Source organism: Rhipicephalus microplus, chromosome 1, assembly GCF_043290135.1.
Source record: "Rhipicephalus microplus isolate Deutch F79 chromosome 1, USDA_Rmic, whole genome shotgun sequence".
Classification (NCBI taxonomy): Eukaryota; Metazoa; Arthropoda; class Arachnida; order Ixodida; family Ixodidae; genus Rhipicephalus; species Rhipicephalus microplus.
The window spans coordinates 79,783,028-79,810,596 of NC_134700.1; the positions used below are offsets into that span (position 1 = coordinate 79,783,028).

At 47.0% G+C, this 27,569-nt stretch overlaps 1 protein-coding gene across 4 annotated transcripts; it reads right to left on the bottom strand.

The window, feature by feature from the left end:
- Positions 1–1,146: 1,146 nt before the first annotated feature.
- Positions 1,147–27,569, bottom strand: LOC142768305 (uncharacterized). Of its 4 annotated transcripts, none has more exons than XM_075870278.1 (5): positions 8,047–8,276; positions 7,444–7,673; positions 6,345–6,473; positions 4,689–5,003; positions 1,147–1,436 (listed from the first exon to the last, which is right to left on the bottom strand). In XM_075870278.1, the coding sequence occupies exons 2-5, from the start codon at positions 7,462–7,464 to the stop codon at positions 1,401–1,403; spliced, it is 501 nt and encodes a 166-aa protein (XP_075726393.1). In that variant the 5' UTR covers positions 7,465–7,673; positions 8,047–8,276; the 3' UTR covers positions 1,147–1,400. The 4 variants fall into 4 exon arrangements, 3 of the variants coding, with proteins under 3 accessions (XP_075726393.1, XP_075726388.1, XP_075726386.1); XM_075870273.1 differs by lacking the exons at positions 1,147–1,436; positions 8,047–8,276 and adding exons at positions 22,466–22,757; positions 27,217–27,569 and having other exon boundaries at positions 4,530–5,003; XR_012885262.1 differs by lacking the exon at positions 1,147–1,436 and having other exon boundaries at positions 4,530–5,003; positions 6,345–6,441.

A 27,569-nucleotide genomic window follows, 5' to 3' on the forward strand; every position in this document is an offset into this window, starting at 1 on the left:
GATAGATAGATAGATAGATAGATAGATAGATAGATAGATAGATAGATAGATAGATAGATAGATAGATAGATAGATAGATAGATAGATAGATAGATAGATAGATAGATAGATAGATAGATAGATAGATAGATAGATAGATAGATAGATAGATAGACAGACAGACAGACAGACAGACAGACAGACAGATAGACAGATAGATAGATAGATAGATAGATAGATAGATAGATAGATAGATAGATAGATAGATAGATAGATAGATAGATAGATAGATAGATAGATAGACAGATAGACAGATAGATAGATAGATAGATAGATAGATAGATAGATAGATAGATAGATAGATAGATAGATAGATAGATAGATAGATAGATAGATAGATAGATAGATAGATAGATAGATAGATTGCCTGGTGAAACCATAGAATCATACCAGGCGTCACGCTATGTGAATGCACAACGTGAGCGCGATTGAAAGCTACGACCCTAGTGCGGAGGGCTTAGCTATAAGTCGTTGCAATTGTCTCTACACCGAAAGTGTAAAAAAAGCTCTTACGCTGCGCTGTCAATGGTGACTACAACAACAAAAGACCCACACCAAAATTCTTTCCCCTTCGAGTTGCTTTTTGCGAAATTTGCGTAAGGAACTGCGTCAATTTTTATTACAGTTTTTTGCGTCTAAACTGGTCAATTCTGCGTCACTCTAAACCGTTCATTTGTAACTTTTAGTTTTAGACGTTTTCGCTCGCCCATGAAAATTATTTTATAATCGCAGTTAGCAAACTTGCAATGTAAAGACCTGTGCTTGTTAGATGAATCTGCACACGTCTAAATTGGCGCTCTTGACCTCTTAGGGTAATAATCGGACGATTACATTTTTGTTACTGCATGCTCTGCCGCTTTCTGACAATTTTCTCTAGCGCTCAACTGCACTAGTTTTATTGAGCGATCATAAAATTTCCGCACTCAAAGCTAAATTCTGAAAAGCCCATTATCCAGTTTTTGTTTTCTCTGCGCATCACATCCACAATTCGCTACTAAAAAGTCATTCTGACCATGTTTAACGAAGCGCCCACAATACAACCAGAGCAACAACAACAGTGTGACACAGTTTGTATACAAATTCTTTATTTAAGTCGCACAAAACATGTCTTGCTCTACAATTCTTGAGAAGCAAATTGTGCAAGCATTGTCGTATAATCAATCAGAAAACTTTAACACGTCGGCCAAGGCGCTCGCCTGTGGCTAACCTCGGTGGATTGTCGCGACGCCTCCAGCGTCACCGTCATCGCCGTCGTCGTTGTCGTTCGTGACGCCACCGACGTCGTCTCACACCATGGCCACTTTACGTGTCTCCGACAGGTCGCGTGTTACGGCAAGAGGCGCAGCCACCAGTTGCAGGGCTTACAGCGACGGCGATGCGCGAAGCAGAACGTGGTCCTGCGCGTAACGCCGCCATAATGAGAGCTAAGCTCGTGAGTTGACTTGCTCGGACTGACAAGAGAACGTAATTCCTGTCTTGAGAGAGTTTCTTAAGGAATATTTCGGCGAGGTGTAAACGCGAGTGCGTCCGGCTTTTAAAAAATTTGGCAAGAGAGTACGATTGAGAAAAAAAATACGAATCGGAATCTGATGAGCCCAGTTGAAAAAAGAAATTGTGCGATTCTGAGGGCGAGTGAGCTCTAAACAGAAAATATATTTCGTTATTAGGTATAACTGATGACCGCGTCTTCTGCCAACCTATGGCCGTATCTACTCATATTCAGTCTTTCCATTTGGCTCATGACAATTTATATTAATAATCAGTCTACTCGCACGTGTTTCAACGCACGTACGCCAGCGGGATATGTAGTGACGCGAGGCGTGAGCAATAGAGTATGAGGAATGGCGAGTGCCTCTACTTCTAGCCGCAATCTGATCAATGGCAAGTTATTGGCATTAAAGCGCACGAACATTATGATTGAGAACCTGATTACGCATTACAAACTCATGGGTTGCTTGACTATATCTAGCCGTGAGACCGAACAAGTCCAGTAAACTGTCAATAAATAAGGTTAAGTGTGCTCCAACTTTTTTGCTGACCCAGTGAAATAAAAGTGAAACTAACTGGTAATGCGAACAAAAAAGAAAAAAGAATAAGAACACCCCAAACCTTCGCCTTTTGCAGTTTAGTGAGATAATTCCTATAGTGCCTGCTTGAAATACTTAGCGCAAGAAATCTTTTTGAACTTGCTATACTTTACATGGCCTTAAGGGAAGAGGCGCGGTGCGTGTGTGCCTCTTGTAGTGTGGTACCGGCTTTAAACCATGAAGCCATTATGATAGTTGCTTGTTCTGGCACCCGCTGTCAATGGGCGCTTGTACCACGCATCGTTGCTGCAATATTCATGTTGCATCTCGAAGCAGGTATAAAGGACGCGTGGGTTCCTAAAGCATGAAAGTTACTTTCAATGCATTTCCAAGCAGAGGAAGTTCTTTTCACTGTTTTCACAAGGAAACGCATGGCCGTGTGGTAGAACATGCATAAGCCATGCAGCCGGCCAGGATTCAATCTCTACTCTGACCCAGTATTTTTATTATTTATTTTATTTGCATTGTTATCGATTTCTCAGTGACGCATAAAATATTATTTCGATCCTAACCAACGACGCCGACGTTGCCACAGGAGTCTCTGCCAGAACGAGCCCTTTAAGGGCGTGTGCCTTGGCTTCTCGTCACAATCACTATAACGGCAAGTTATTGGCGTTAAAGCGTACGGGCCTCATGATCAAATTCCTAATTGCACATTGACGTATTCTTGAGTCGCTTGAATCACTTGAGCCGTGAGACTGTACAAGTCTAGCTTAGAAAAATTTTGATGAATGAGCTTAGGTAGGCTCCAATTTTTTCTGCCGACCCATACTGAGCAAGATCATCAAAGTGAAAATAACCAGCACTGCGAACAAAAAAGGCAAAAAATAAGAATACCCCAAACCTTTGTCTTTTGTAGTATAGCGTTATATTTCCTAGTGCGTACCTTAAATACTCAGCGCACGAAACCTTTTCGAACTTGCTATGCACCCACTACGTTGACTTAAGAGAATAGACGGAAATGCGTGTGTGGCTTTTGTAGTGGGCGACCAGCTTTAAACCAGGAGGTCATTATGATAATCGCATGTTCTGACGCCCTCTGCCAAAGGCCACTTGTACCACACATCATTACGAAAACATTTCGTGTTGCATTGTGAAGCAAGTCTACAGGACGGGTGTGTTTGTAAAGCATGGAAGTTACTTTAACTGCAATCCCAAGCAGAGGAAATTAACTTCGATATATTAACAAGTAAACGCATGGGCGTTTGGTAAAACATCCGCGCACCTTGCAAACCGCCTTCATTCGATCCCCCCTCTGACGCAGTATTTTTATTATTTATTTGATTTGCATCATTTTCCATTTCTCGGTCACGCACAAAGTGGTCCTTCAGTCGTAACCAACAACCTCCACAACCGTGTTTCTCAACAACCGTGTTTCTCAACAACCGTGTTTATAATGACCATATCTTGGTTTAAAGAAGTATGTAAAGGCCCAGATAATATTGCTTTACTACATTATTATTCGTCATCTGGCTCGCTTGCGTTTTGAAAACTAGACGCCCCTTTGCTATCAAGGATTTACATCGATAATGCGCATGTCATTAATGACTAGGAAATTTGAGGCAAATGGTGGCTGTGCAACGCAAGCAAGATATGCCCCTTAATACGCCGGGAAAGAAACACAGTATTTTTTTCTTTTTTAACAAAAACTTGTTTCATGCCGGGGTTCATTAAGGCTCCACTGACGTATTTCCGTCAGGGAAAAAGCGTTGCAAAATATAATCTAACAGATTTCAAAGGAAAGAAACAAGACGGATTGTATTTGCCTTGGGGCGTCGATGTAGTGACATCTCAATCCGCCATGTGCGGCACTAACCAGAAGTCCACGAAACGCACGTTGCCAACGTTGTTAACGGCAAGCCATATACAAAGAGCATATACCTTTTGGCTGTCTTAAAAGCTGTATTTTCATCGCGCTATTGTTATCAGTAGCGAGATGGTGCGATCACTTCACTTTGGGCACGCTTTTAAGGTTGTTGCTACCTTTTCGATAACCGTCTCCTCCACAGGGCGCAGTCTCTTCTGCGTGCCCGCTTATCGCACTCATGGTTCGAAAGAGGACCAAGGTCACTTTGCTCGCTTCTGCGGCCACGTTTAGAAAAAGAGCACGCTTCTCACACACGAATAAATAAGGACTGCGATTGTTCATGCTTGTCCGGTGTATACTTTTGCGTTTGTATAGTGTTTTTTATTACTGATGGGACAGCGTGCTTGAAGTGTCAAGCTGTGACAGTACTTAGTGCACGCATGTGTTGTGAATGCTCATTTTGTGCGTGCTTTCTGCTTGAGGTGTATGCTGAAGGCTTCGAAGGCGTTGTCGTTTTTAGTTTGAAATTGAAATTTGTAGCATTAGCATTCATTCCATCGCCTTTGTGGCAAAACAATGCACAATAAACGCACAACTGTCTTTGTGAATACAGGCTTCACTTTCTCGTTATAACAATTTCCAAAAAGAGGAATCAGTCACGTTTTTTTACTGTATAAGCCAACAGCCTATTCGACCACGTCTAGTAGTTCGTCGTGTGCTACGAAGCAGCGTATATGTGTATAAAATGCACCCACAAGCGCCGTCTTTCTTGTGAAGCCGAGCGTTGACGCCTCCAGGTGCTGTACCACAGGTGCATCATGCATCGGGAAAGTGGTGCTAACGCCCGAGTCGCCAACTGCTGCCCACTCGTGTGGTTCTCCATCGTCGCTGTTGGGTCGAGTCGACCATAGCACCAGGCTGCGTGGAAGACTCCAGAAAGAGGAGTACAGACCACCTTTGTCGATCGGCACTGAACTCCTGGTGTGCTGCTGATGTAGATAAGCCAGGACATTGCGTCGGCGGCTGAGTGTTAGGCCGTAACCAGCCCGAGAGAGGAATTGGGCTTTGCCCTGTGAAACGTATATAAACGGACACTGGAATTCGCCTATCGAAACATGCTTGTAACTTCTTTGTGACTTAAAAATTGGGTGCTTTAAAAGAGAAAGAAGGCAAATTTAATGGTTGTTATAAATGACAGGCACGATACGAGGCATGCAGTTGTGAGGGGCTGCAAAACTACTCAACTAAATTCATCTGCCGTTAAGAAGAATCCGCATCGTGCCTTCGTGTTGTGCAAAGCCACATTATAAGCCCAATTATGAAGAAAGGATAGTGTACACATTTTTAGCCAATACTGAAAGCAGCCAAAAGTAAAAAGCTTCTCATGGAAATAGTGACATCGTCAACTCATGTAGTGTTTTGAAAGCTACTTGCCGTCCACAGTGGAATACGCTAAGGTAAGCATAAATCGATAGTTAGCAGCAAAAGAAACCAAGAATTTTATGCCCCGCCACGGTGGTCTAGTGGCTAAGGTACTCGGCTGCTGACCCGCAGGTCGCGGGTTCAAATCCCGGCTGCGGCGGCTGCATTTCCGATGGAGGCGGAAATGTTGTAGGCCCGTGTGCTCAGATTTGGGTGCACGTTAAAGAACCCCAGGTGGTCGAACTTTCCGGAGCCCTCCACTACGGCGTCTCTCATAATCTTATGGTGGTTTTGGGACTTTAAACCCCCAAATCAATCAATCAAGAATTTTATGCTTAGGTTTGTAAACCGATATGTGAATCACCAAGTAAATGCCGCTACTCCATGTCAACTATTTAGTGGTTTGGGGATCTAATTCACCGTCCACAACAGAATGTGCAAAAGTAAGCTAACATACAGATAGCTGCAAAAAAATGTTATCCAGGATTTTATGTTCATAGTGACCAAAAAGGCATGAGAGTCACCACCTAAATGCTGCTACTGTATAATAAAACGTTATTTATTAATCGCTGCTATTGCTCCAGGCGTTGTCCTCGATTTAAGGGCGCGAGAAAGGGATGTGGTTCACAAAGGCTGTGAATCCACATACTGTGATTTGCAGTGGTGGATTCCACACAACCAAAACATCCAATTTAAAAAGCACATAAACAGCCGACGTTTTTTTTTTTTCACTGCACGGACTGTCTACATCAAAACTCCTGTGGATTCTGAGGAACAGGTTAGAAACGCGCCTACCGTTGTGAAGACACGAAGTCTGATGCCACATTTTATGTTTAAACTGGATTGTTTTTGGTCCTGATATGTCTGAAAGGTGAGTGTGACTACTCAGGGGTTAATTGCCAGAAATTGAACGCTTCATAAATGAGCCGTTAAATGAGAAACAACAGCGTCGACTAGCTCAAACTGGAGACTAGAAAATGGCGCCTTACCATGGCGGTGTCCAGCGTTGATGCTGATGCTGATGACCTCTGATGGATGGCGCTTACCCAACGAGGGTGATGGGTCCAAAACCGGGCGGCAGGATACCTAATGGAAACTAAAATGGAACTGAAGCCAATCTGAAAAAGTAGTTTAAAAATAATACTACCAAAAAACAAAGCTATTTGCTGAGCAAGCGGTTAAACCATCTCTTGTTTTTGATAGACACAGCTACGAATTATATTCTAAAGATCCGAAAAGGTTGGAGTTCACTAGCACAGTAATCTTTTAGTTGCGTTGATGTAATCAAACACAGTGGAGCATATATCCCTGCGACAGTAACCAAATGAAGTTCCGCCAAATGATAAAATTACTGGCATATTAACTTGTACTTCTAGCTTTTGTAATGGGGTTACTAAAAATCTTTTTTTCTGATAAGAATAACATTGTTCTAGCGTTGTTCTAGAGCGAGCAGATCATGAGGAGTTCAACGCACATGCAACTTCTTTTTTCGTGGATTGTGATTATCGCGCGTGAAATGCACGTTTCGGCCACCTTATTTTAAAATAATGACTTCGGTGAAAAGTGGTCTATTCGGAAATGTCCATGGTTTAAGTTACACAGAGATACTGATCAAATATAAAAAAACATATAAAATAGGGAAGGTTTCGACACTTACGGCAGCGTTTCACATTGAGCCATTGCAGTAGAATTGTGGTATAAAAGCTAAAATCGATGCCGCCAACAATTGAAACTTATTATACTCTGAAGGCTACAGTAATTGCTGTAGAGGGTGGTACTAATAGTTCCGATTAGCAAACACTTGTAGCCACCTACGGTGGTCTTATGTGTAGGGTGCTGGGCTGCTGACCCGCTGGTCGTCATTGAAAATCATGGTGCCGGCTTACCAATTTTCGATGAAGACAAAAATACCTGAGGCCCGTGTAGTTAGATTTAGGTGCGTGTTAAAGAACTCCCGGTGGTTCAAATTCTAAACGGCCTCTCCAACGGCGTCTCTCATTATCATGTGTGTTTGGGGCGTTAAACGCCAAAAATTAACTCGTCAGCTCAGGGGTCAATATTTTAAGGCCACTGGTGCCCCGGTCTCACCAGCTTCCGTCTGCGGTGCATCAGGCCCAGGCGTCTGCTTCAACAGTGGCAACTTCCGCACTGTCTGTTTTCCTTGCTCCCAGCTGGTTCCCACTTGCTGACGATGATGATCGCCGTCTGCGACCTTGATTGTTAACATGTGGTGGCCGTCAAGGGGCTGTACAATGCCAGCCTCACACCTGAGTTTCGTCTTGTAGTTACGGTATTCGAATATCCGAGTTCTTCTGTATCTGCGTGAAAGAATGGATGACGTGAAAATACGGCAGCTATGGAAGTAAAGTTGCAAAGCAAGCAGCGTGAAGAGTGTTTTGCTGCTTGGCAGTTATGTGGTGATGCTGCAATAGAATTCAGTCTTAGCGCTCTTTCAGTGTGCCACTAGCGTTCTTGCGCTGTCGCGATTCAGTCGCTCACACTTCTCTTTCTGCTCAGCTGTAGAAAGGCGTAATGCGAAAGTGGCGTATTCTATTTTCATTTATGAACGCTGCCCACTAGTGAACGTTGTTCCATTATCGGAAAGCACCGCTCGGGCAGGCAAAATCTATCAAACATATACTGTAAGGCTTCGATAGTCGGTCCCGCATTGGCTATATTCACTGGACTCACCTCTATCCACTTTCTGTGCGAGAAAACCGCGATAAGCAACACATGTCCGTCAACCGGGTCGGCATACTTTGTACGTGCACCCTTGCCAAGTGTTCTTTGATTTTCGGCTATGTCACAGGCTCCCTGGCAAGTCCCGCGCGGCAGGGTTTCCACCCCGCGACCTGCGGGTCACCAGCCGACTGCCTTCGCCGCTTGTGGCGGGTTGTCCCACAGGTGATAGACTCCAGATTGACAAGGAGACTGTGTCAAAGGAAATGGGTTGTTTTTGTTGGTGTCGTTGCCGATTCAATAAATACTGCGATGGGAGAAACAATAATAAAATTCTAGCTCCCAGAACTGAACTTGAGCATTCATCATAGTATTTTTTTCTAGCTCAAAGCCACCACAGGGCTCTTACTTGTTCCGCATAAAAGACCCAGAACAAGCGTTATATCAAGACAACAGTGGTTGTGGTAGCAGTGCGAGTGATCAACTATCATTTCAAAGAAACAAACAATACATATCTATGATTCCTCATAGGAAACTCGTACGTTCACTCCTATGACCGCTACGTATACGATATGTGCATCATCGCCCCGTAACGCGTTTTTCGTGGTGATGAAACTGAATTATTGTGAGGGAAATCCTGCACTGAACTACCCTCTATTGGCGCATGCAGCTACTTAACCAGTTCGGTGAACGATACGCGTTCTACAGCTCAATATACACGGAGACATTTAACCATCTTGTATCGCATGGCTCAAATCGAAAAAAATCTACATAAGCTGGCTGATATTCGCTGACTGCTTGGCGCGAAATATTTATTTCCTTAGCTCAGTGAATGTTTGGGCTAGTACGTTTTTTATGGCTTGAAACAATTGCGCTACATTCGCTGCGGAAATCGAAGTTAGGGAGAAGACAAAAAATAAGTGGAGAGTACAAGCGCAAACTATACACTGAAGTTTATGAAACGAGCTTGGATGAATGATGGCTTCCCGGAACGAGAAAATTTGTTTTACGAAGAGGGCTGGGCCCGAAATCTTGATCCACGGTCTTCAGATGCAAAGCGTGGGGTGATTACGATTACCAGATGGGGTGCTGAATAACAATTCTTACCCGAGTATTCTGCATACTCGGATTCCAGATTTGACGTGTAGCATATGAAAACCGTAGCAAGATTGCCGATTCCCATCTTCTTCGTAAACCGATTTTTCTCTTTTCAGGAATCCCTGATTCTTCCAAGTTCGTTGAATAAACTTCAGTTGATAATTTTCGCTTGTACAGTCCACTTTTTTTGTCTTCTTCCTAACTTCGTTTTCTGGAGAAATTGTATCGCAATGTTTTCCAGTCATATCAATACCCACTATGCGTGGGATCTGGCAGATCGCACGCATAGAAGCTGAGAAATACTAATGATGATTATAAAGAAAAACTGCTAAGAAATTCTGCCTTTTTCACGCACGTGTAACGCGACTCTCAACATCAACGGAAAGAATGTAGAAGTATAAATTTGTGTATTCGGTACACGTGTTCGCTTCTCAGTGGGTGCCTCACCATTCGGAGAAGTACAGATTTTCTGGCGTATTCACTTGTCATGTATGATGTTTTAGGAGCGAAGCTCCTTATGGCGTGGCTTGGGCGTCCCTCGTATGTAACCACCAGTGGCACATACCCGAAATAGGTATAACACTTCACCTCCAAGGTGGTGCCCGTGAGAGATTTCTTCTGTGCGTTGTTTAACAATAAAAAATAGTGCTCAATGTTCATGCCAATGGCTGCTAATGGGGAATGAGAGACATGAGCATTCGGATTTTAGTCAACGCGCACGCTGCGATCCCCATTAGCAGCCATTGGCATGTACATTGAGCACTATCGGACAAGAAAGGGATGCTGCATTATACTCGCTGGGTGTAACCTCCTTAGCTTTAGAAAGGTTTAGCGAGCGTTGAGCCGCAGTGCCATGAATACAATGAACTTGTATATACCATGAATGAACTCAAGGTGGTTAAAAATGAGAAGTAGATACGAAGCGCAAGCCGTAAGAAAGTAAAAGCCGAATTCTCCTGTCTCTCATTTCTCATTAGCAGCCATTGGCATGTAAATTGAGCCCTATCTGACAGGGAAAGGTTGCTACGTTATACGCGCTGGGCGTAACCTCCTTGGTTTTCGAAAGGTTTAGCGAGCGTTTGGTCGCAGTGCCATGAATACAGTGAACTAGAATATACCATGAACTCGAGGGGGTTAAAGGTGGGAAGTGGACCCAAAGCGCAGGCCGTAAGAAAGTGTGCGTGTGCCACCTCTCGTTTAGTCCTTGGAATGTCCGCTGGATGGCGGTGCATCTATATGGGGAATATATGATAAAAAGATGCGAGATGGTGGGACTTGGAGTGTTGAATAGATGAACGAACGGACACACAAACAGATGCATGGATGGACGCATGAACGGACGCAGGGGCGGATGCACGAAAGAACGCAGGGACGGGCGCACAAACAGACGCATCGACGGTCACACAGACGGACGCATGGATGGACGAATGCTTCGCCCCACTCTCCATCATTCACTCCGTGGATATGCTGCCATTTTTTTACCATGGAATTACAGCAGGACCAAACCCACGTAGGCTGGTAAAGTATGGAGCCCTCTGGCATAAGAGCTCTTTCCTTTCGCTGTCATATTTTGCGCCCATGCGTGAACGAAGCTATGCATGCAGGGCTTCATTGAACAGGTGTGAGAGTTGAATTCCTCAAGTACATGCACTTGCAAGCACATGAGCATTATTTTAGTTTATAATGAGTTCTTCTAACGCTACGTTTGACATTAAAACACTGCAGTTCATTTCAAACGAACATTTATTTAATCTTTAAAAACTAACTCTTAAAGTGCGAAAATGCGCGAGAAACAAAATAATTTGCACAATTTAGTATGTAGAGTCCATGTAAAATTTTCCAGTGTGCCAGCTGCGGCACCAGCCAGGAACTGTCGGTCTAGCGCCCAGTGAGATCTCTTATATGCTGTCACAGCCCTGGACCTCGTCGTCGTCGGCATCGATGACCCGTCAGAAACCCGGCATCGTAGGCTTCTTCGCGGCCCACGAGATTCTCGCGGCGCATACTAGTGAAGGCGAAGAGGGCAGCGACGACGGATAAGATATTGTCACGGAACAAAGGACGACGCAGTTGTCTATAAGGAAAACAAGTTTATTGGAGCGAACTTGTGCTCCCCTAACAACTGAAAGAATACACAGGCGGCGAAGCAGCAGTCGGCAAAACGACGTGCACTCTAGTGAGCGTCGGCGATCGAATGTCGCGGCATCGGCTGTGCGGGAATTTATATCCCTCGGCGCGAGGGTTTCTCGAATGGTCGAATTGTATCGAGAACGCTGTGATAGCGTTTGTTCGAAACGCTGATTGTTCGGAACGCTCGAAGCGTTGTTCGATAGCGTTTGTTCGAAACGCTGTGATAGCGTTTGTTCGAAACGCTGTGAAAACAGTGATAGCACAGGCCGGCGCAGCCAGGCCGACAAAACAAAACACAAATAAACAAACCCAATGCATGGTTCGCGGCATTACCCCCCCTCTAAGAGTGCATCAACCTGATGCTAACATAAGGGACAGTCCAAACAAATTAAAATAAAAGTTCGTCATCGTCCGTAGAAAGGTTTTAAGCGAACCACATGGACGACTTCGGGCCGCGTGCGTCGTCGTGATGTACGGGAGTCACCATCGGGGATCCCTTCGTACGTTAGTTCGCCAACACGTCGTAGAATCCGGTAGGGTCCGAAAAAGCGTCGTAAAAGTTTCTCACTGAGTCCACGTCGTCGAATGGGAGTCCAAACCCACACACGATCTCCAGGATGGTACTCGGCGTCTCGGCGTCGGAGATTGTAGCGTCCGGCATCCACCAGTTGCTGGTCCGTTATACGAACTCGAGCGAGCTGGCGGGCCTCCTCCGCACGTTGGAGGTATCCTTGGACGTCGGCGTTGAGGTCGTCGTCTTCTACGTGCGGAAGCATGGCGTCGAGCATCGTAGTCGGCCGTCTTCCGTAGACGAGCTCGAACGGTGTCATCTGCGTGGTTTCTTGGGTAGCCGTGTTGTACGCAAACGTGACGTACGGGAGCACTTCGTCCCACGTCTTATGTTCAACGTTGACGTACATACACAGCATATCCGCGATTGTCTTATTCAGCCGTTCCGTTAGCCCGTTCGTTTGGGGGTGGTACGCCGTCGTTCTTCGATGATCCGTGTTGCTGTAGCGTAAGATTTCTTGCATGAGCTCCGCAGTGAAGGCCGTTCCGCGATCCGTGATTAGGACCTCAGGGGCTCCATGTCACAGCACAACTTGGTTAATAAAGAACTTTGCAACTTCTTGTGCAGTTCCCCTCGGAAGAGTGGTGGTCTCTGCGTAGCGCGTCATGTAGTCTGTCGCTACGACAATCCATTTGTTCGCGGATCGGGATGTAGGGAACGGGCCCAGAAAGTCAATTACGATCTGTTGGAAGGGCGTCGTTGCGACGGCGATCGGTTGCAGTAGTCCGGCGGGTCTCTTCGGTGGTGTTTTTCGTCGCTGGCAGTCACGGCAGCTCCGGACATAGTGGGTGACATCGGATGTAAGGCGGGGCCAGAAGTATTTCGCCTTAATTTTTGTAATCGTGCGAGCTGTTCCGAGATGTCCGGAAGACGGGTCGTCGTGGCACGCTTCCAAAAGTTCGTCACGAAGGTCTGCGGGGATGACAAGTAGATAATTCATTCTCGTTCCGGGGTTGAAAGTCTTCTTCACTAGGATGGAGTTTTTGAGGCTGAACGCTGGTAAGTTGTGCTTGAACGCCCTAGGCACGGCGACGTTGCGTCCTTCGAGGTAGTCGATCATGACGCAGAGGTCAGGGTCGGCACGCTGCTGGGCGGCTAGGTTGCTCTCTGTCACGACTCCGAAGAACGCGCTGTCTTCATCGGAGTCCTGTGCTGGTGGGTCGACGGGGGCGCGGGACAGGCAGTCGGCGTCGGAGTGTTTCCTGCCGGATTTGTAGAATATTGTAACGTCGAACTCTTGCAGGCGCAAGCTCCACCGCCCAAGACGGCCAGAGGGGTCCTTCAAATTGGCGAGCCAACACAGCGCATGATGGTCTGTCACAACCTTGAACGGTCTACCATAGACGTATGGGCGAAATTTTGAAATGGCCCATATGATAGGCAGGCACTCTTTCTCGGAGGCAGAGTAGTTTCTCTCCTCCTTCGACAGACCATGGCTTGCATATGCGATTACCTTTTCGTAACCGCTTTGCTTTTGGACTAGGACGGCACCCAAACCGATATCACTGGCGTCCGTGTGCATTTCCGTTTCGGCGTTTTCGTCGAAGTGAGCGAGCACGGGCGGGTTTTGCAGGCGTTGTTGCAGCTCGCAGAATGCCTTTTCTTGGTCATTTTCCCAGCTGAAAGGGGTGCTTTCTTTCGTCAGGCGCGTTAGTGGCTCTGCAATGCGTGCGAAGTTTGCGACGAAGCGCCGGTAGTAGGCGCACAGTCCGAAAAACCTTCGCACACCCTTCTTATCTTTCGGCCTTGGGAAGTTCGCAATGGATGATGTTTTTTCCGGGTCAGGTAAGACTCCCGCGGCGTCCACGACATGACCCAAGAACTTGAGTTCCTCGTACGCGAAACGGCCCTTTTCAGGCTTCAGCATTAACCCCGACGTACGAATGGCCTCGAGTACAGATTCCAACCTTGTGAGATGTTCGTCGAAAGTCCGGGTGAATACGACAACGTCGTCGAGGAATACGAGGCAAGTGTGCCACTTCAGGCCTGCGAGCACAGTGTCCATGACTCTCTGAAACATTGCGGGCGCCGTGCACAGCCCAAACGGCATCACCTTGAACTCGTATAGACCGTCCGGGGTTATAAATGCAGTCTTCTCTCGGTCTCTCTCGTGCACTTCAATTTGCCAGTAGCCGGTCTTCACATCCATGGATGAGAAGTACTTCGCGTGGCAGAGGTAGTCGAGGGCGTCGTCGATTCGTGGCAGGGGGTACACGTCCTTTTTGGGGATTTTCTTTAGTCTCCGGTAGTCAACACAGAATCTCAAAGTGCCATCTTTTTTCTTCACGAGTACAACCGGCGCAGCCCACGGACTTTTCGATGGCTGTATTATGTCGTCGGTGAGCATGTCATCTACTTGAGTCCGGATGGCTTCGCGCTCGTGTGAAGAAACGCGGTACGGTGACTGTCTGGTAGGTCGGGCTGCATCTTCGGTTATTATCCGGTGCTTCGCCAAAGGTGTCTGACGTAACTTCGACTTCGAGGAAAAACACTCACTGTAGCGACGGAGCAACTCCAGTAATTTGTCCCAATTTTCTTGCGACAGCGCCTGGTTCACGTCGAAAGGATGTCGCAGCCTGGAAGCATCTGCGCGTGCGCGTTCAACGGTGGCGACCGCGATCACTTGACTCGCTTCTTGCGTTTCTTCGAGGTACGCAATTGCTGCGCCCTTGTTTAGATGCTGGTACTCCTCGGTGAAATTGGTGACCAAAACGTGGAATCTGCGTTGCTTAAACCGCGCAATGCCTCTTGTGACAGACACACCGCGGTCTAGAAGCAACCTTTGGTCAGTCTCCACGATAGCGTCGACGTCAGGAGCAGCACCTTCACAATAGACGGCGATCATCAAGCTTGCGTGGGGTGGCAGGGTGACGTGATCGTCGGCGATCCTTACAGCAGCACGGTGTCCGAGGTTCGGCTGCGGCGTCGTGGAGTGATCGGAAGAAAACGTTATCGACCTGGTCTGCAGATTAATTATTGCGCCATTGTCCGTCAAAAAGTCCATTTCGAGATTTACGTCGCGGGAGCAGTTAGGCAAAATGACGAACTCCGCAGGGTACGTAGTGCCGTCTATCATGATGCGCGATGTGCACATTTCACTTGGGGTCACGAGGTGGCCTCCTGCTGTGCGTAAGTGCGGACCGTCCCATCTGGTCGTAACTTTCTTTAGCTTGGACGCGAATGACCCGTTCATGACCGAGTAGTCGCCTCCCGTGTCGATAAGGGCGACTACGTCAAGGCCGTCGATGCACAACTGGACGTCGGATGCCACTTTTCTCGAATTTCGGGTGCGTCGGGGCGTCGTATCGCGGCTTGCGCGTGTTGATGGTCGGGCACTATGCGTCGTCATCGTCGTCCTCTCAGCGGCAAGCTTCGTCATTTCGGGTACGCGTCGCGCAGCGTAGCTCTCGTCGTTTTCGGGGGTTTCGTCAGGGTGTCGTCGGGTCGTCGGGATGAGGGCATGTCGTGAATCACGGTCTTGCGTCGTTGGAGGGTTTTAATTTTTTCGTTGTTGTGCAACTTCACCTCCAGAAGTTGCTGCTTTTAGTTTCCCCCTCGTGGACTGGGGGGGACCTTCCACGGGCGAAGTCAGCATTGCTGCGACGGTTGGGGGATTGGTACGGGTAGGGCGACGGCGAACGGTTGAAACGGGATGGTCCACGGCTGGTGTTCGACAGGTATTCTTCGATCTCAAATGGGCACTGGCCGGCTCGCGGGTGGGGTGCGTCGACGGAGAACCCACGCAAACCCAGCCTCTTGTACGGGCAGCGGCGGTAGACGTGGTCGGCCTCTCCGCAGTGGTAGCACAGCGGACGATTATCTGGCGTTCGCCACACCTCGGTCTTCCTGGGCGCCTGGTTTCGGTTTACAGGGGGTCGGTCGGGCGGGCGACATTGGGCGGCGGTACGGCGGGGCCTCTTGATAACGGGTTGGGACGGGTCGGGGTCGACGAGCAGCAGCGGAGTAGGTCATCGCTTGTGGTTCGTAAGATGCTTCCGACGGCGTAAAATTCCCCAGTGCTTGCTGAACCTCCTCGCGGACGACGTCAGTGAGGGAGGCGACTTGGGGCTGCGGCGTTGCTGGGAACAATTCCCTCAGTTCCTCACGAACGACGGCGCGGATGGTCTCCCGCAAGCCTTCCGTCGCCAATCCAGGGGCGTTTACTGGGTTCACCGAAAGGGTGTTGAGTGGCCTATCGTATTGCCGCGAACGCATATCCAAGGTCCTCTCGATCATCGAAGCCTCGGTGACGAACTCAGCGACGGTCTTAGGGGGGTTGCGGATGAGTCCAGCGAAGAGCTCTTGTTTAACTCCTCGCATCAGAAAGCGCACCTTCTTCTCTTCTGCCATTTCGGGGTCAGCTCTCCGGAACAGCATCTTCATCTCCTCAGTAAACAGTACAACACCTTCGTTAGGGTGTTGCATTCGCGTCTCCAACAAAAGGGCGGCTCGTTCTTTCCGCACAACCGTAGCGAATGTTTTGAGGAATTCGCTCTTAAAGACAGTCCAGTCGGTTAGGGAGCCTTCATGGTTCTCAAACCACGTTCTAGCTGCATCCTCCAAATAGAAGAAGACATGACGAAACGTTTCTTCGTCATCCCACCTGTTAAAGATGTGGATGCGCTCCAGCTTCTCCAGCCACTCTTCCTGGTCTTCACCAGGAGATCCTCGGAATGATGGGGGCTCACGGTTGTTGCAGAACGATGGGAGGGTTGGTAGCGCTGTCATGGTGCCTGCGTTGATCATCGTCGTTTTTACGTCTTCTTTCCTCCTTTCATCCGGGAGCAGTCCAAACTGTGGCTGAAGGCCTTGCTGTCGGCGGCTGACTCGAGTTGGGCCGTCACCCCCGGAAAATCTTTTCAGGCCTGCGCCCAGCAATCTGACGTCATTTCCGGCCGGCCGACTCTCGGGGAAGCCGCAGCGGCAGCGAGCGCAGCGCGAGCGGCGGTGGTGACGGTTCGGCGGCGTGGTGTTGACGGTGTTTCACGTTTGTTGCTTTCCGTTGTTGTTTTGCGGCAATTTCGTTTCCGTGCGTGATGCTGGAGTGATGCGACAATGCCGAATAAGTGTTGTGTACCCGGATGCACCGGCAACTACAAAACAGGAAAGAAGATACAAGTGTTTTCCTTCCTTAAAGACGCCGACGCTCTCAAACAATGGCTACGCGCCATTCCTAGGAAGGACTTCGTGCCGACTTCGTGCACTAAGGTAAGAATTTGAGATGCTCCTGTTCTTAGCTTGTCGTTGCTTGTTCGGGTAGAAATCACCTATGATGGGAAATACTTGAGCGTGTGGCCGCCGGGCCTCGCGAAGCGCTGACGCCAGCAGCGTTCGCAGCAAGGATGGTCAGCTGCGCTTTGTTCACTAACAGTGCCGTGGTGTCGTCCATTCTTGCAAGCTCTCGGTGGAAGCGCTTCGTGGAGTGCGGTGACATCACGCTCCCGTGTTTCCTTTCATGTTGCTTGTACCGCTTAGCGCAGCGCTTTTATTTAGATGCTTGCGAAACGTAGGTAGACTTTGTTTTAGCTACACGGACTGTAAACACGGTCATGCAAACGGGAGCGCATTTTTTTCTTTTGAGAAGTGGCGTCTCAGACGTTCTTGAAACGTTTGTGCAGGTGTGCGCGGATCATTTCGACGCTTCATGCATTGAGAAGACGACATCGTAGACGGATCCAAGGACAGGGAGAGTTATTGAAGTTGCACTCCCAGTACCACGGTTGCGTCCTGGATCTGTCCCAACGGTATTTCCCGGCTGTCCGTCCTACCTATCAGTACGAGACCAGAGCACGAGAGAAACCCCTGACGCCAAGAGGAGCCGACAAGAAGCCTCCCAACTCGCCCGTGCTGTAGAAGAGTCGCTGGCGTCATATGAAGCGGAGCAAGAACGAGACCGGTTTTCGTCCCTCGAAGAACTAAGGGCTCGCCTGCAAGGGGTGTCAGTGTCTCCGAAGTGGACTGTGATTCATAAAGAAGAGTGCTCCATGTTTTTGAACATTATCGACTATCGTGAACCTTGTTTGAATGCGTCATTGACCGTGTTTGCAAACCTTGAAGTTTTTGCCTGCTATCAAGGTTCACCAATCAAGAACCTTGGTAGCGCTGTTGTACCAGACTCAGTTCAAAAAGTAAGTTCCTTGTTGGAAATTTTGAACAACCTGTCGATGCTGTCTGAGGAGCGCTGCACTTATTGCCACCTGGCTCAAGCAATACATTCCCTTGTTTGAGCCTTGTTTCCAGTTTTGTATCTCTTTACAAGTTGTTAGCTTTTAAAGGTGCTGTACTTTTTTCTTTTTTTTTAACTCGAACTGCCTCGGTGCCCACTGTAGCAGTTGTACAGTCCGTTTTGGTACCTAAGCTGTGTACACTTTCCTTGTGCACTCTGTGTACAGACATGTTGTGCACTGTGATTTGTTTTTTCTTAGATTTTTGTTTGATTTTTTCCCTAGGACATGCACCTACCTGTGGCAGTACAATTGCTTTTCTTTCTGTCATTTATCATGCTGTGGACCACAATTTAGTCACCAGTGTTCTTATGTATTGTATTTTTTGGCAAGTGTTTGAACCTGATACCTTGTGTTGCTACTGCTACTATGATAAACGAATGGTATGTTTTCCTCTAACCTACAATTTAAATGAAAGTGTGCTTTTTCTGTTCCAAAGCTCGGGGATGTTTTTGCTGTTACAATCTGTTTTGTTTTCTGAGTTTTATGTGGCAAGATATTGTGTTTTGTACTTTTGGCATATTTTCAGCATTAAGGGCAACATCTTGTGTTGCCTGTCGTCTGCCTGGACCGAGAACAATGTGCACTGTGATATTTGTACAGACGACGTCTGGCTGTGATAAATAAATACGCATTATTCCATTCACGATATTCATTATTTCTTGATACCTTGATAAGTTCCCCCGCAACGGTGGCTCAGTGGCTAAGGCGTAGCGCTGCTGAGCACTAGGGCGCAGTTTCGATACCCGGCTGCGGCGGCCGCATTTCTGATGGAGGCGAAAAGCAAAAACGCCCGTGTGTATGAGATTTCGGCACACAATAAAGATTCCCAGGTAGTAAAACTTGATCCTGAGCCCTCCCCTACGGCGCGCTTCATCGCCTGCGTTGCGTCGGCGCGTTAAACCATACAATCAATGGATACCTTGATAAATCGTGCGGACATGGTGTCAAGGAACCTCGCCCGAGTCGGTAGGCGTGAAGGGCGCTCGCGGCAAGCGCTCGCGGCTGGCGCAGCCACCCAGCGAAGGGCGGCCGGCCGGCCGGCGCGATGTGACGTCGTCGACGTCACGTCACGTGACGCGCAGGCCTGAAAAGCTTCCGGAGGTGACGGTTGGGTGTGCTTGTCGTGTTGGGCTTGCTTGTCGGCTTGGCAATGGCTTAGGGTTCATGTACCCCACACCTCCACTAGATGTCACGCAGTAAAGGACGACGCAGTTGTCTATAAGGAAAACAAGTTTATTGGAGCGAACTTGTGCTCCCCTAACAACTGAAAGAATACACAGGCGGCGAAGCAGCAGTCGGCAAAACGACGTGCACGCTAGTAAGCGTCGGCGATCGAATGTCGCGGCATCGGCTGTGCGGGAATTTATATCCCTCGGCGCGAGGGTTTCTCGAATAGTCGAATTGTATCGAGAACGCTGTGATAGCGTTTGTTCGAAACGCTGTTTGTTCGGAACGCTCGAAGCGTTGTTCGATAGCGTTTGTTCAAAACGCTGTGATAGCGTTTGTTCGAAACGCTGTGAAAACAGTGATAGCACAGGCCGGCGGCGCAGCCAGGCCGAAAAAACAAAACACAAATAAACAAACCCAATGCATTGTTCGCGGCAATATTGACTGAAGAATCGGCTCGAACCTCGAGCGCCATCTCTGGACCTATCCTAGAAACGGTATTTATTTTTTTAGTCAACGTAATGCGAAGTTACACACGTGTTGCCGCGCAAGCGCATTCATCTTTCCCGCTATAAAAAAGTTGTGGGAGTGTCTTCAATCATTTCACTTGAAAGTCAGCTCTTATCACGTTCATATTGTTTCGTCATACCGTTGTCAGGCTTCAGCTACGATATATAACACCGATAAATCAACTCGCCCAGATCAAGCTCTTGTTCCATGACTCGCGGAAATTGGCACGTCTAACGACTTCACCAACATAGTAGTGCCTATAGCAGCAACAGTATACTGCAAATCAAAGTTATACTATTGATATATGAGGTTCAACAACCCAAAACCACATCGATTTCACACACGCCGTAGTGGAGGGTTTCTGAAATTTCGCCCACCTGGGGCTCTTTGACGTGCACCTAAATATAAGTAAACCAGCCTCAAACATTTTAGCCTCCATCAAGAATGGCGCCTCCCATTAGGAATTCGATCCCGCAACCTACGCGTGAGCAGTCAAGTGGAAAGTGAAGTTAGATCATAAATCATGTGTAACGTAGCATGTTTCATTCATCGAAAGCTACTTTGCTCTTAATGGGACACTAGTCGAATGAAGCAATGAATAAAAATCCGCACAAATATGTACAAAGCGTTAAAAATACGCAGATCCCACGTACATAGGGATTAGATGATATGCGAAGCACGAATGAGGTGGGTTAATATGTCGCTCCCAAATCTAACTAACGTTACGAGGCAGACGAGAAGCTAACAGAAAACACAAGTAGAAATGTTATGCGCACCCAGATAACTGTAAATAAGGTGCAAGTACGCTGTTTATTGTCGTGTAACGACGGCACCACTAACGTTTGCAAAACCAGCCCCAGCTCTCGTAGGAATGTGAACTACGCCGTAAACGACTTACGTGTCATGATTATCAATTTTGCGCCAGCCATTTGTGTTCGTTGTCCATTCACGTTTAGTTATGCCGAATGTGCTATATATGAAGCAAGCGAGACGGCCGCGAGCGCACTATGAGCGCAGCATGTAGTCGTGTTTTACATGATATGCACGCCATGATTGTCATGTTTGGACGTCATTCACCTTTCTCGTCCGTTTGCGTCACATAATGCCAAATATAGTATAATTGAAGCTAGTGAAAAGGCCGCGGGCGTGCTATCAGCGTAGCATGTAGTCAGTTTTACATAGCACACTTATCATGATTATCATGTTTGGACGTGTCTACCTTCGTCGTCGTTTCACGTCAAGTTATATCAAATTCTGTTTATGTGAAGCTAGCAAAACGGCCACGAGCGCATCATGAGCGTGAGATGTAGTCATGTTCTTACGTGACACACATGCCAGGATTATCATGTTTGCACCAGTCATATACCTTCGTCCTCCATTCATGTCGCGTAATACAAAATTGGTATATGTGAAGCTAGCAAAATGCCCGCGAGCGCACCAAGTGCGCGGCGAGCAGTCATGACTTACATGACATGTATGTCATGATTCCCACATTAGGTAAGGCCTACCACTTACGTTCGCCTTGCAGCCATGTCATTCTATAGCAGTTTTACATATGCCATTGAACAAAACCACAGCAATCGCAGCAAGACAATGGCATTTAAATCATGACATTCATAACATACATGTAATGATTTTCATGTAATGGCAAATCACTTATGGTCGTCATACAATTATTTTATGCAGCAGCAACTTTGGCATAGCTACCAGAATGCAAACTTCCAGGAGAGCTAAATGTTGTAGGCGGCTACATTGATAGACATATATGATCGATAGTCGCGGAAGTTCGCTAAGAGATGCTTCACATTTAAAATAAAACAGCATAGCCCTCTGCATCGGAGACATTTGAAGCACGTTCCGCACCTGAGCGGCCAAAGCGGCAACACTTGCCGCTACCGCGACCGCCGCTCACGATTTTTTTAACGCTCAACGCATCGCCCGCATTAGCGCCCTTGAACCCGTGACGCCACCCGTACGTGCGCCATGCTGCTCCCTTTTGGAAAGTGGTGTGCATTTTTTTTTGTGCTTCAGTGGTGTGTAGAAGGTATCTAGCTGCATGCGTCTTTTTCGCGTGCTATTCAAATTTTTTTGCTAACGCAATCATCGTTTCAACAAAACGGTGAAACTCACATTTTTTCGTGCTACTTTCGAAAGATAAGCAAATGTGACCACAATAAAAACGGCTGAGCGAAAATGCCTCTTTTTAACCCAGAACTTTAATCATCTGGCTGCTCACCCACGAGGCACAAGTTCGAAACCGGCCATGACAATAGAATTTCAGTCGAGAAGAATTGTCAGAGGTCTGTGCACTGTATACGATGTCAGCGCGCAATAAAGACCTTTGGTTGCAATAATAGGAGCCCTCCACTACAGCGTTTCTCAAAAGCACGATATGGTTTGAGGATGTACCTAAACACATGGTATAGTAATGCATTATCAATCGCCATCTGGCGTGCTTCCGTTTTGCAAATTCGAAGCTCGCCTCTTTCCCATCAAGGATACTATTGTCACTCCGACAACGTGCATGCCGTTCGTGACTAGAAAATTTCGGACACGCAGCGGCAATGCTACGCAAGTGAGCTATAAATGCTGACTATTAGGGTAGAATACAAACGCGCCCTTTTTACTCATGTTTATTACTCTTTTTTTAGTGTCGTCGGGCAACAATTAGTCCTAGGCCTGTTACAAAGAATGAAGCTGCAACATATGTGAATAAATATGCACCCACCAGCGTCGGGGTCTCCAGCGTTGACGAATGCAGGCGCTTTCAGGCGTCGTACTAAAGCCGCATCATGCATCGGGAAGGCGTTGCAAACGACCGAGTCGCCCCGTGCTGTCCGCGCCTGCGGTCCTGTGTCATCGCTGTCGGCTCGAGTAATCCGTGGCAGCGCACTGCGTGGAAGGCACCGAATAGCGGAGTCCAGGCCGCCTCGTTGAGCCGGTGCTGAACTCCGGGTGCGCTGCTGATGTGGGGAGGCCGCGATCTTGCACCGCCGGCCGATTGTTAGGCGCAAACCTGTCTGAGAGAAGAACTTGGTCATGCCCTGCAAAACGTATATAATCAGAGGCCGGAATAAAGCTGGAGAAACATGCTTATGGCATCAGAGTGTCTTGAAAAAGACGTGCTTTGAAAGAGCCGAAAGACAAGTTTATGGGTGTTATGAAGCAAAGGCACTTAACGAGGCGTGCAGTGTTGCGCAGCTAGAAAATTACTTATCTAAATGTATCTGCTGTTGAGAGGATTTCGGAGTGGAATTGTGCAACACAAGGACACGATTCCATTCCCACAACTTGTGGTCGTGTTGCGCAATGTCACACTGGAAGTCCTAACTGTGATATAAGGAGTATACCACCCTCGCACCGACTGAAAACCGCGAAAGTGAAAGGTTCTCGACTTATAAAACTAGCGAGCACGTCAACTCATTTAGTAGTCTTCGAAGCTACTTGGACTTTTTCAGTAGAAAAGAAATTTGTAAGCTACGATCGACATGTAGCGACATAAAACACCCAACAAAGATTTCATGTGTTATTTGGCCGAACCAATGTGCGAGTCACCATGTAAATTCTGCTACCACATAAGTAAAATGTAATTCATTTATCGCAGTTATTTCGCTGCTTGCACAGTTCAATATAAACGTGCAAAAAAAATACGTTGGTGCTCACAGGCTGTGAAACCGCGCACTGCACGTTTTCAAGGCTTCGTTCCATCGCAAGATTCTACAAAACCAAACCGTCTGCTTGAAAGCGCACAAACATCTTACATTTTTATCGCATCCACGTCCTCACTACTCATAACAGCTGCGACAACCGTGAATTCTGGTCAAAATGTCAGAAACGGAACTAGTGTCAGAAGACACGAAGTTTTATGAACCATTTCATATTTAAACTAGATGATTTAGGGCTTTCGACATGTTTCAATATGAGTGACCGCTTGATCGAAGATTGCGAGACATTGAACACTTCATGAATGGGCAGTGAAGTAAAGAGAATCAATAGCCCTGACGAGCTCTAACAGGAGAAGGCAATGGCACCTTAACGTGGCGGTGACCGTGTTCTGAACGAGCAGATCTTGAGGACATGTAAAGTGCAACGCGCGTGCAACTTATTCTTTTATTCTTCAGGTGAATGTGAACCACGAACATAAAATGCGCGTTTTGACAACCTTGCCGTGAAATCTCAGCTTCGATGAAAAATGTTCTAATCAAAATCATTCACGGTCAAACGTAAACAGAGGAGCTAACCAAATAAAAAAAATTATAAAGCCATGGAGGATTAATCTGTCGTACAGTGGCCTTGTTTGCAATGAGGCAATGTCAGTAGAAGTTGGGTATAGCATTTTAAATATATGGCACTACAGCGCATGCACATTGTGCAACAAAATAGCATGCGTAGAAGAAAGGATACTGTTCGGCGTAGTATACAATATTTTGGATGAAGAACAACTTCGAAACCGCTATGCTGGTCTAATATGTATGGTGCTCCAGTTATCTCTGTGCACGGACAAAGACTACCGACCGCCATCGTCACCCCCTAAGAGGGGAATGAGCGTCATCTCGAGATTAAAAAAAATTACAGCATTTCCATGGAGTGCATGATGATGAGTGGGGCGAAGCATCCGCCAGTCCGTCTGCACTGCCATCCGTCCATTCATTCTTGGTTCTGTCCGTTCGTGCGTCCAACTGTGTGACCATCCGTCCATCCATTCGTGCGTCCGTCCGTGCGTCCGTCCGTCCGCGCATCCATCTGTCCGTGCATCTATCGTTCCATGCGACTGTCCGTCCGTGCATTCGTTCATCAATAGATCAGTCCATCCATTCGTTCATGCGTCCGTCCATTCCTTCGTCTGTGCAACTGTCTCTCTTACTGATCGTGCGCCTGTCCATCCGTTCGTTTATCTAGTGAACACTCCAAGTACTGCCATCTCGCATATTGTCATCATATATTCATCATATACAGGTACCTCAATAGAGTGGACCTTCCAAAGACTAAACGAGAGGTGGCACGGCTGGACTAGGGTGAGTGGCATTCGCTAACTTTATTGTGGCCTGCGCTGCGTGTCTAGTTCCCGCCTTTCACCGCCACTTGTTCATGGCACTGTGGCCCAATCCTCGCTAAACCTTGCTAAAACCAAGGAAGTTACGCTCAGTGAGTTCAACGTGCCAACCTTTTCTGGGGAGATAGTGCTCGAAACCCGTCCTTTAAATTTTTAGTAAGCATCAATTTCAAGGCAAAGTTTATTGGAGATTAAGTCACTGATAATTTTCACTGTAAGTTATTTCATCAGAAACAACTATCTTTTTATTTATGATTCACATGTGCGGGTTTCCTCCTCAATTAAAATGGTGCAGGCGTGCCGCTCCTCTAGTCCGGCCGTGGAGGTCCCAACCTACCTACCTACCCTCCCTGTAAATTATTTCATCGGAAACAACTATCTTTTTATTTATGATTCACATGTGCGGGTTCCCTCCTCAATTGAAAAGGGTGCACGCGTGCCGCTCCTCTAGTCCGGCCGTGGAGGTCCCTACCTACCCACCTACCTACCTACCCACCTACCTACCTACCCACCACCTACCCTCCCACCCACCCACCCACTACTACCACTACCATGACGACGACGACGACAACTGCTACTATTACATACATCGCAGACGCACGACCCACGGCTCAAGGAGCTTCGCCCCTAAAATAGTGTGAATGAGACTCAGCGAATAAAATCCGTGCCTAAAATAAAGAAAACAAGAGTGAAGATGTCGCTGATTACATAGGTAGGTCAATTATTATACTTCTGGAAACGACCGTAAATACATCAACGTTGTAATTACGCCATTGAAGATTCTGGCTGAATTCTTGCTTATTTAAAAAGTGTTTGTGCTCACGATGACAACCTCTTTAAAAATAATTTTTCAAGGAGAGGTGTCGAACGAAAATTCACGAAGCTTTTCGCGTACAAGGGTTGGCTACCGTTGCTCTCCTCACTTGGCGTATGTAACATTAAAAAGAGTGTTTGGCTTGTATGTTTGTTTTGATAAAAAGTGAGTGCAATTAAACTTTTATTACAAACTTTTAAATGATAACACAATTGGCAGGCAGCTTTTCTTGCAGCGCACTATCTTGGTAGTGGCAGTAACCAACGCAAAGCTTATGTTCTGTTCGTTATCGCGCTGGTGTAGGGTTCTCTCGACATCGCTAGCCATGCCTTTGTGTCAGAACAAGTCGTTGGCCTATGAATTGTCTTAGGAGCTCATGCGTGCCTTACTGAAGGTTAAGCGTCAAACGCCAAGAAAATCACCGGCACAAGCAGAGCATTCCTAACGAGCTTGCAGAACACATCTCCGTCAAAGATAATGGTGCCGTCATCGCTCAGCAAACGTCATCATCCGCATAAGTGCCAACCAGAGCACGTCACCGCACAGCGAATGAACAACACAATTATCTTGTACAGAAAGTTATCGGTAAATAAAAAAATCGAACCTTGTCTTTCAGATTCTATTCAGTGTTTTGTGTTCTACGCACCAAATTGAGGCTCTTTGCAAGCATGTCTCAGAAAAGTCTCCACTAATAAACCTGCAATGGAGTCAAAGAGCAACAATACGCTGAATAAAGCACAATTTTTTGGCATTTCAAAGTTTCATGCAATGTGGTGTGTCATTGCTCATGCGTCAGCAATACTTTCAATTGCCACTCAACTTTTGATATTGGCTCATTTCTCGCTCGAGAAGTTGTATTGGGCGAATGTGCGGCAGAGCCTGTTACACACACGTGCCACTCAAAAATCTGCCGGTATTCTCGTTTTTCTATGCATTACTTGTGCAATACCAAAATATTTATTTCTAGGATATTACGTGTCAGAATACGATATAATTATTAGGAACGCCGCAGTGAAGGGCTTCGGTAATTTTAAACCTTCTGGTATTCTTAAACATGCACTGATCTCACACATTACCCGGACTGCTACGATTTCGCCTTCACCAAGATTTGATCTTAGAAACCACAATTGAACCAGCGACCTTCTGATCAACAACCAAACACCATAGCCACTGATCTTTTGAAGCGAACACTTCCAAAATGGCATGAAGCTGTTCCGTGGTAGCTTATTTATTGTGCGTAATCGCTCAGAAATGCTACTTAAGTAGGCACTTTTCTTCAAAACAGAAAATTATGCTACATGCATAAATGGTGAGAGTGCACCCAAAATTCAGTCATTATGTGAAAGTGCTTAACCTTGAATACACGAATGTTACCAACACAGCGAACGTTAAAAGTCTGAGTGCCAAACACGTTCCGGTGAGGGACAGAACAGTCGGTTTCATGCTTAACAGCCCGTAAGGCCTAACCACCTAATCATTTCATTTTTGACAACATTCTGTGAATGAAGTCAATACAGTCCTAAGAGTATGGCAGCTCGAGGCATGAATTCAAGGCAATGATGCGAAGCCCCCACCCCTCAACAGTGTTAACAACGAAGCGCAAGGGACTCACCTTGTTTTCTTCTTTCACCAATATCTGGTGTGTCCTCCGAATTCTTCCATCGCCATGTTACCTAGTCAGTGATCCAAGCGCACCACCCACACAATACGTGTGCATCTAGGCAGTGAAATGTTGAAGTTACATGAACCTACCGAAGAGCTTGCGGAATGAATTTGCGACAGGAAGATGGACGAGTAGCTGAAACCGTGACAACCCTTTCCGGTCTGGTGCATTTCAAGAAATGAACTTGGCATAACAACTTTCACCCTCGTGTTTCACCTTCTGTAGTAAACGTAAAAAAGGCATCACATTTAGCAAGCGAGCTGATGTGTTCGTGTGTACATTGGTGCACGCGTGTCTGAGAG

Bases quoted from the DNA above. Each gene is read 5' to 3' on its own strand.
- LOC142768305 (XM_075870273.1), bottom strand. From the start codon at position 7,464: ATGCACCGCAGACGGAAGCTG. The intron at 6,474-7,443 runs GTGAGACCGGGG...CTACTTTTTCAG, and splicing joins TGCACCGCAGACGGAAGCTG to ATTGGCTTCAGTTCCATTTT. The intron at 5,004-6,344 runs GTAAGGCGCCAT...TACGTTTCACAG, and splicing joins CAACGCTGGACACCGCCATG to GGCAAAGCCCAATTCCTCTC.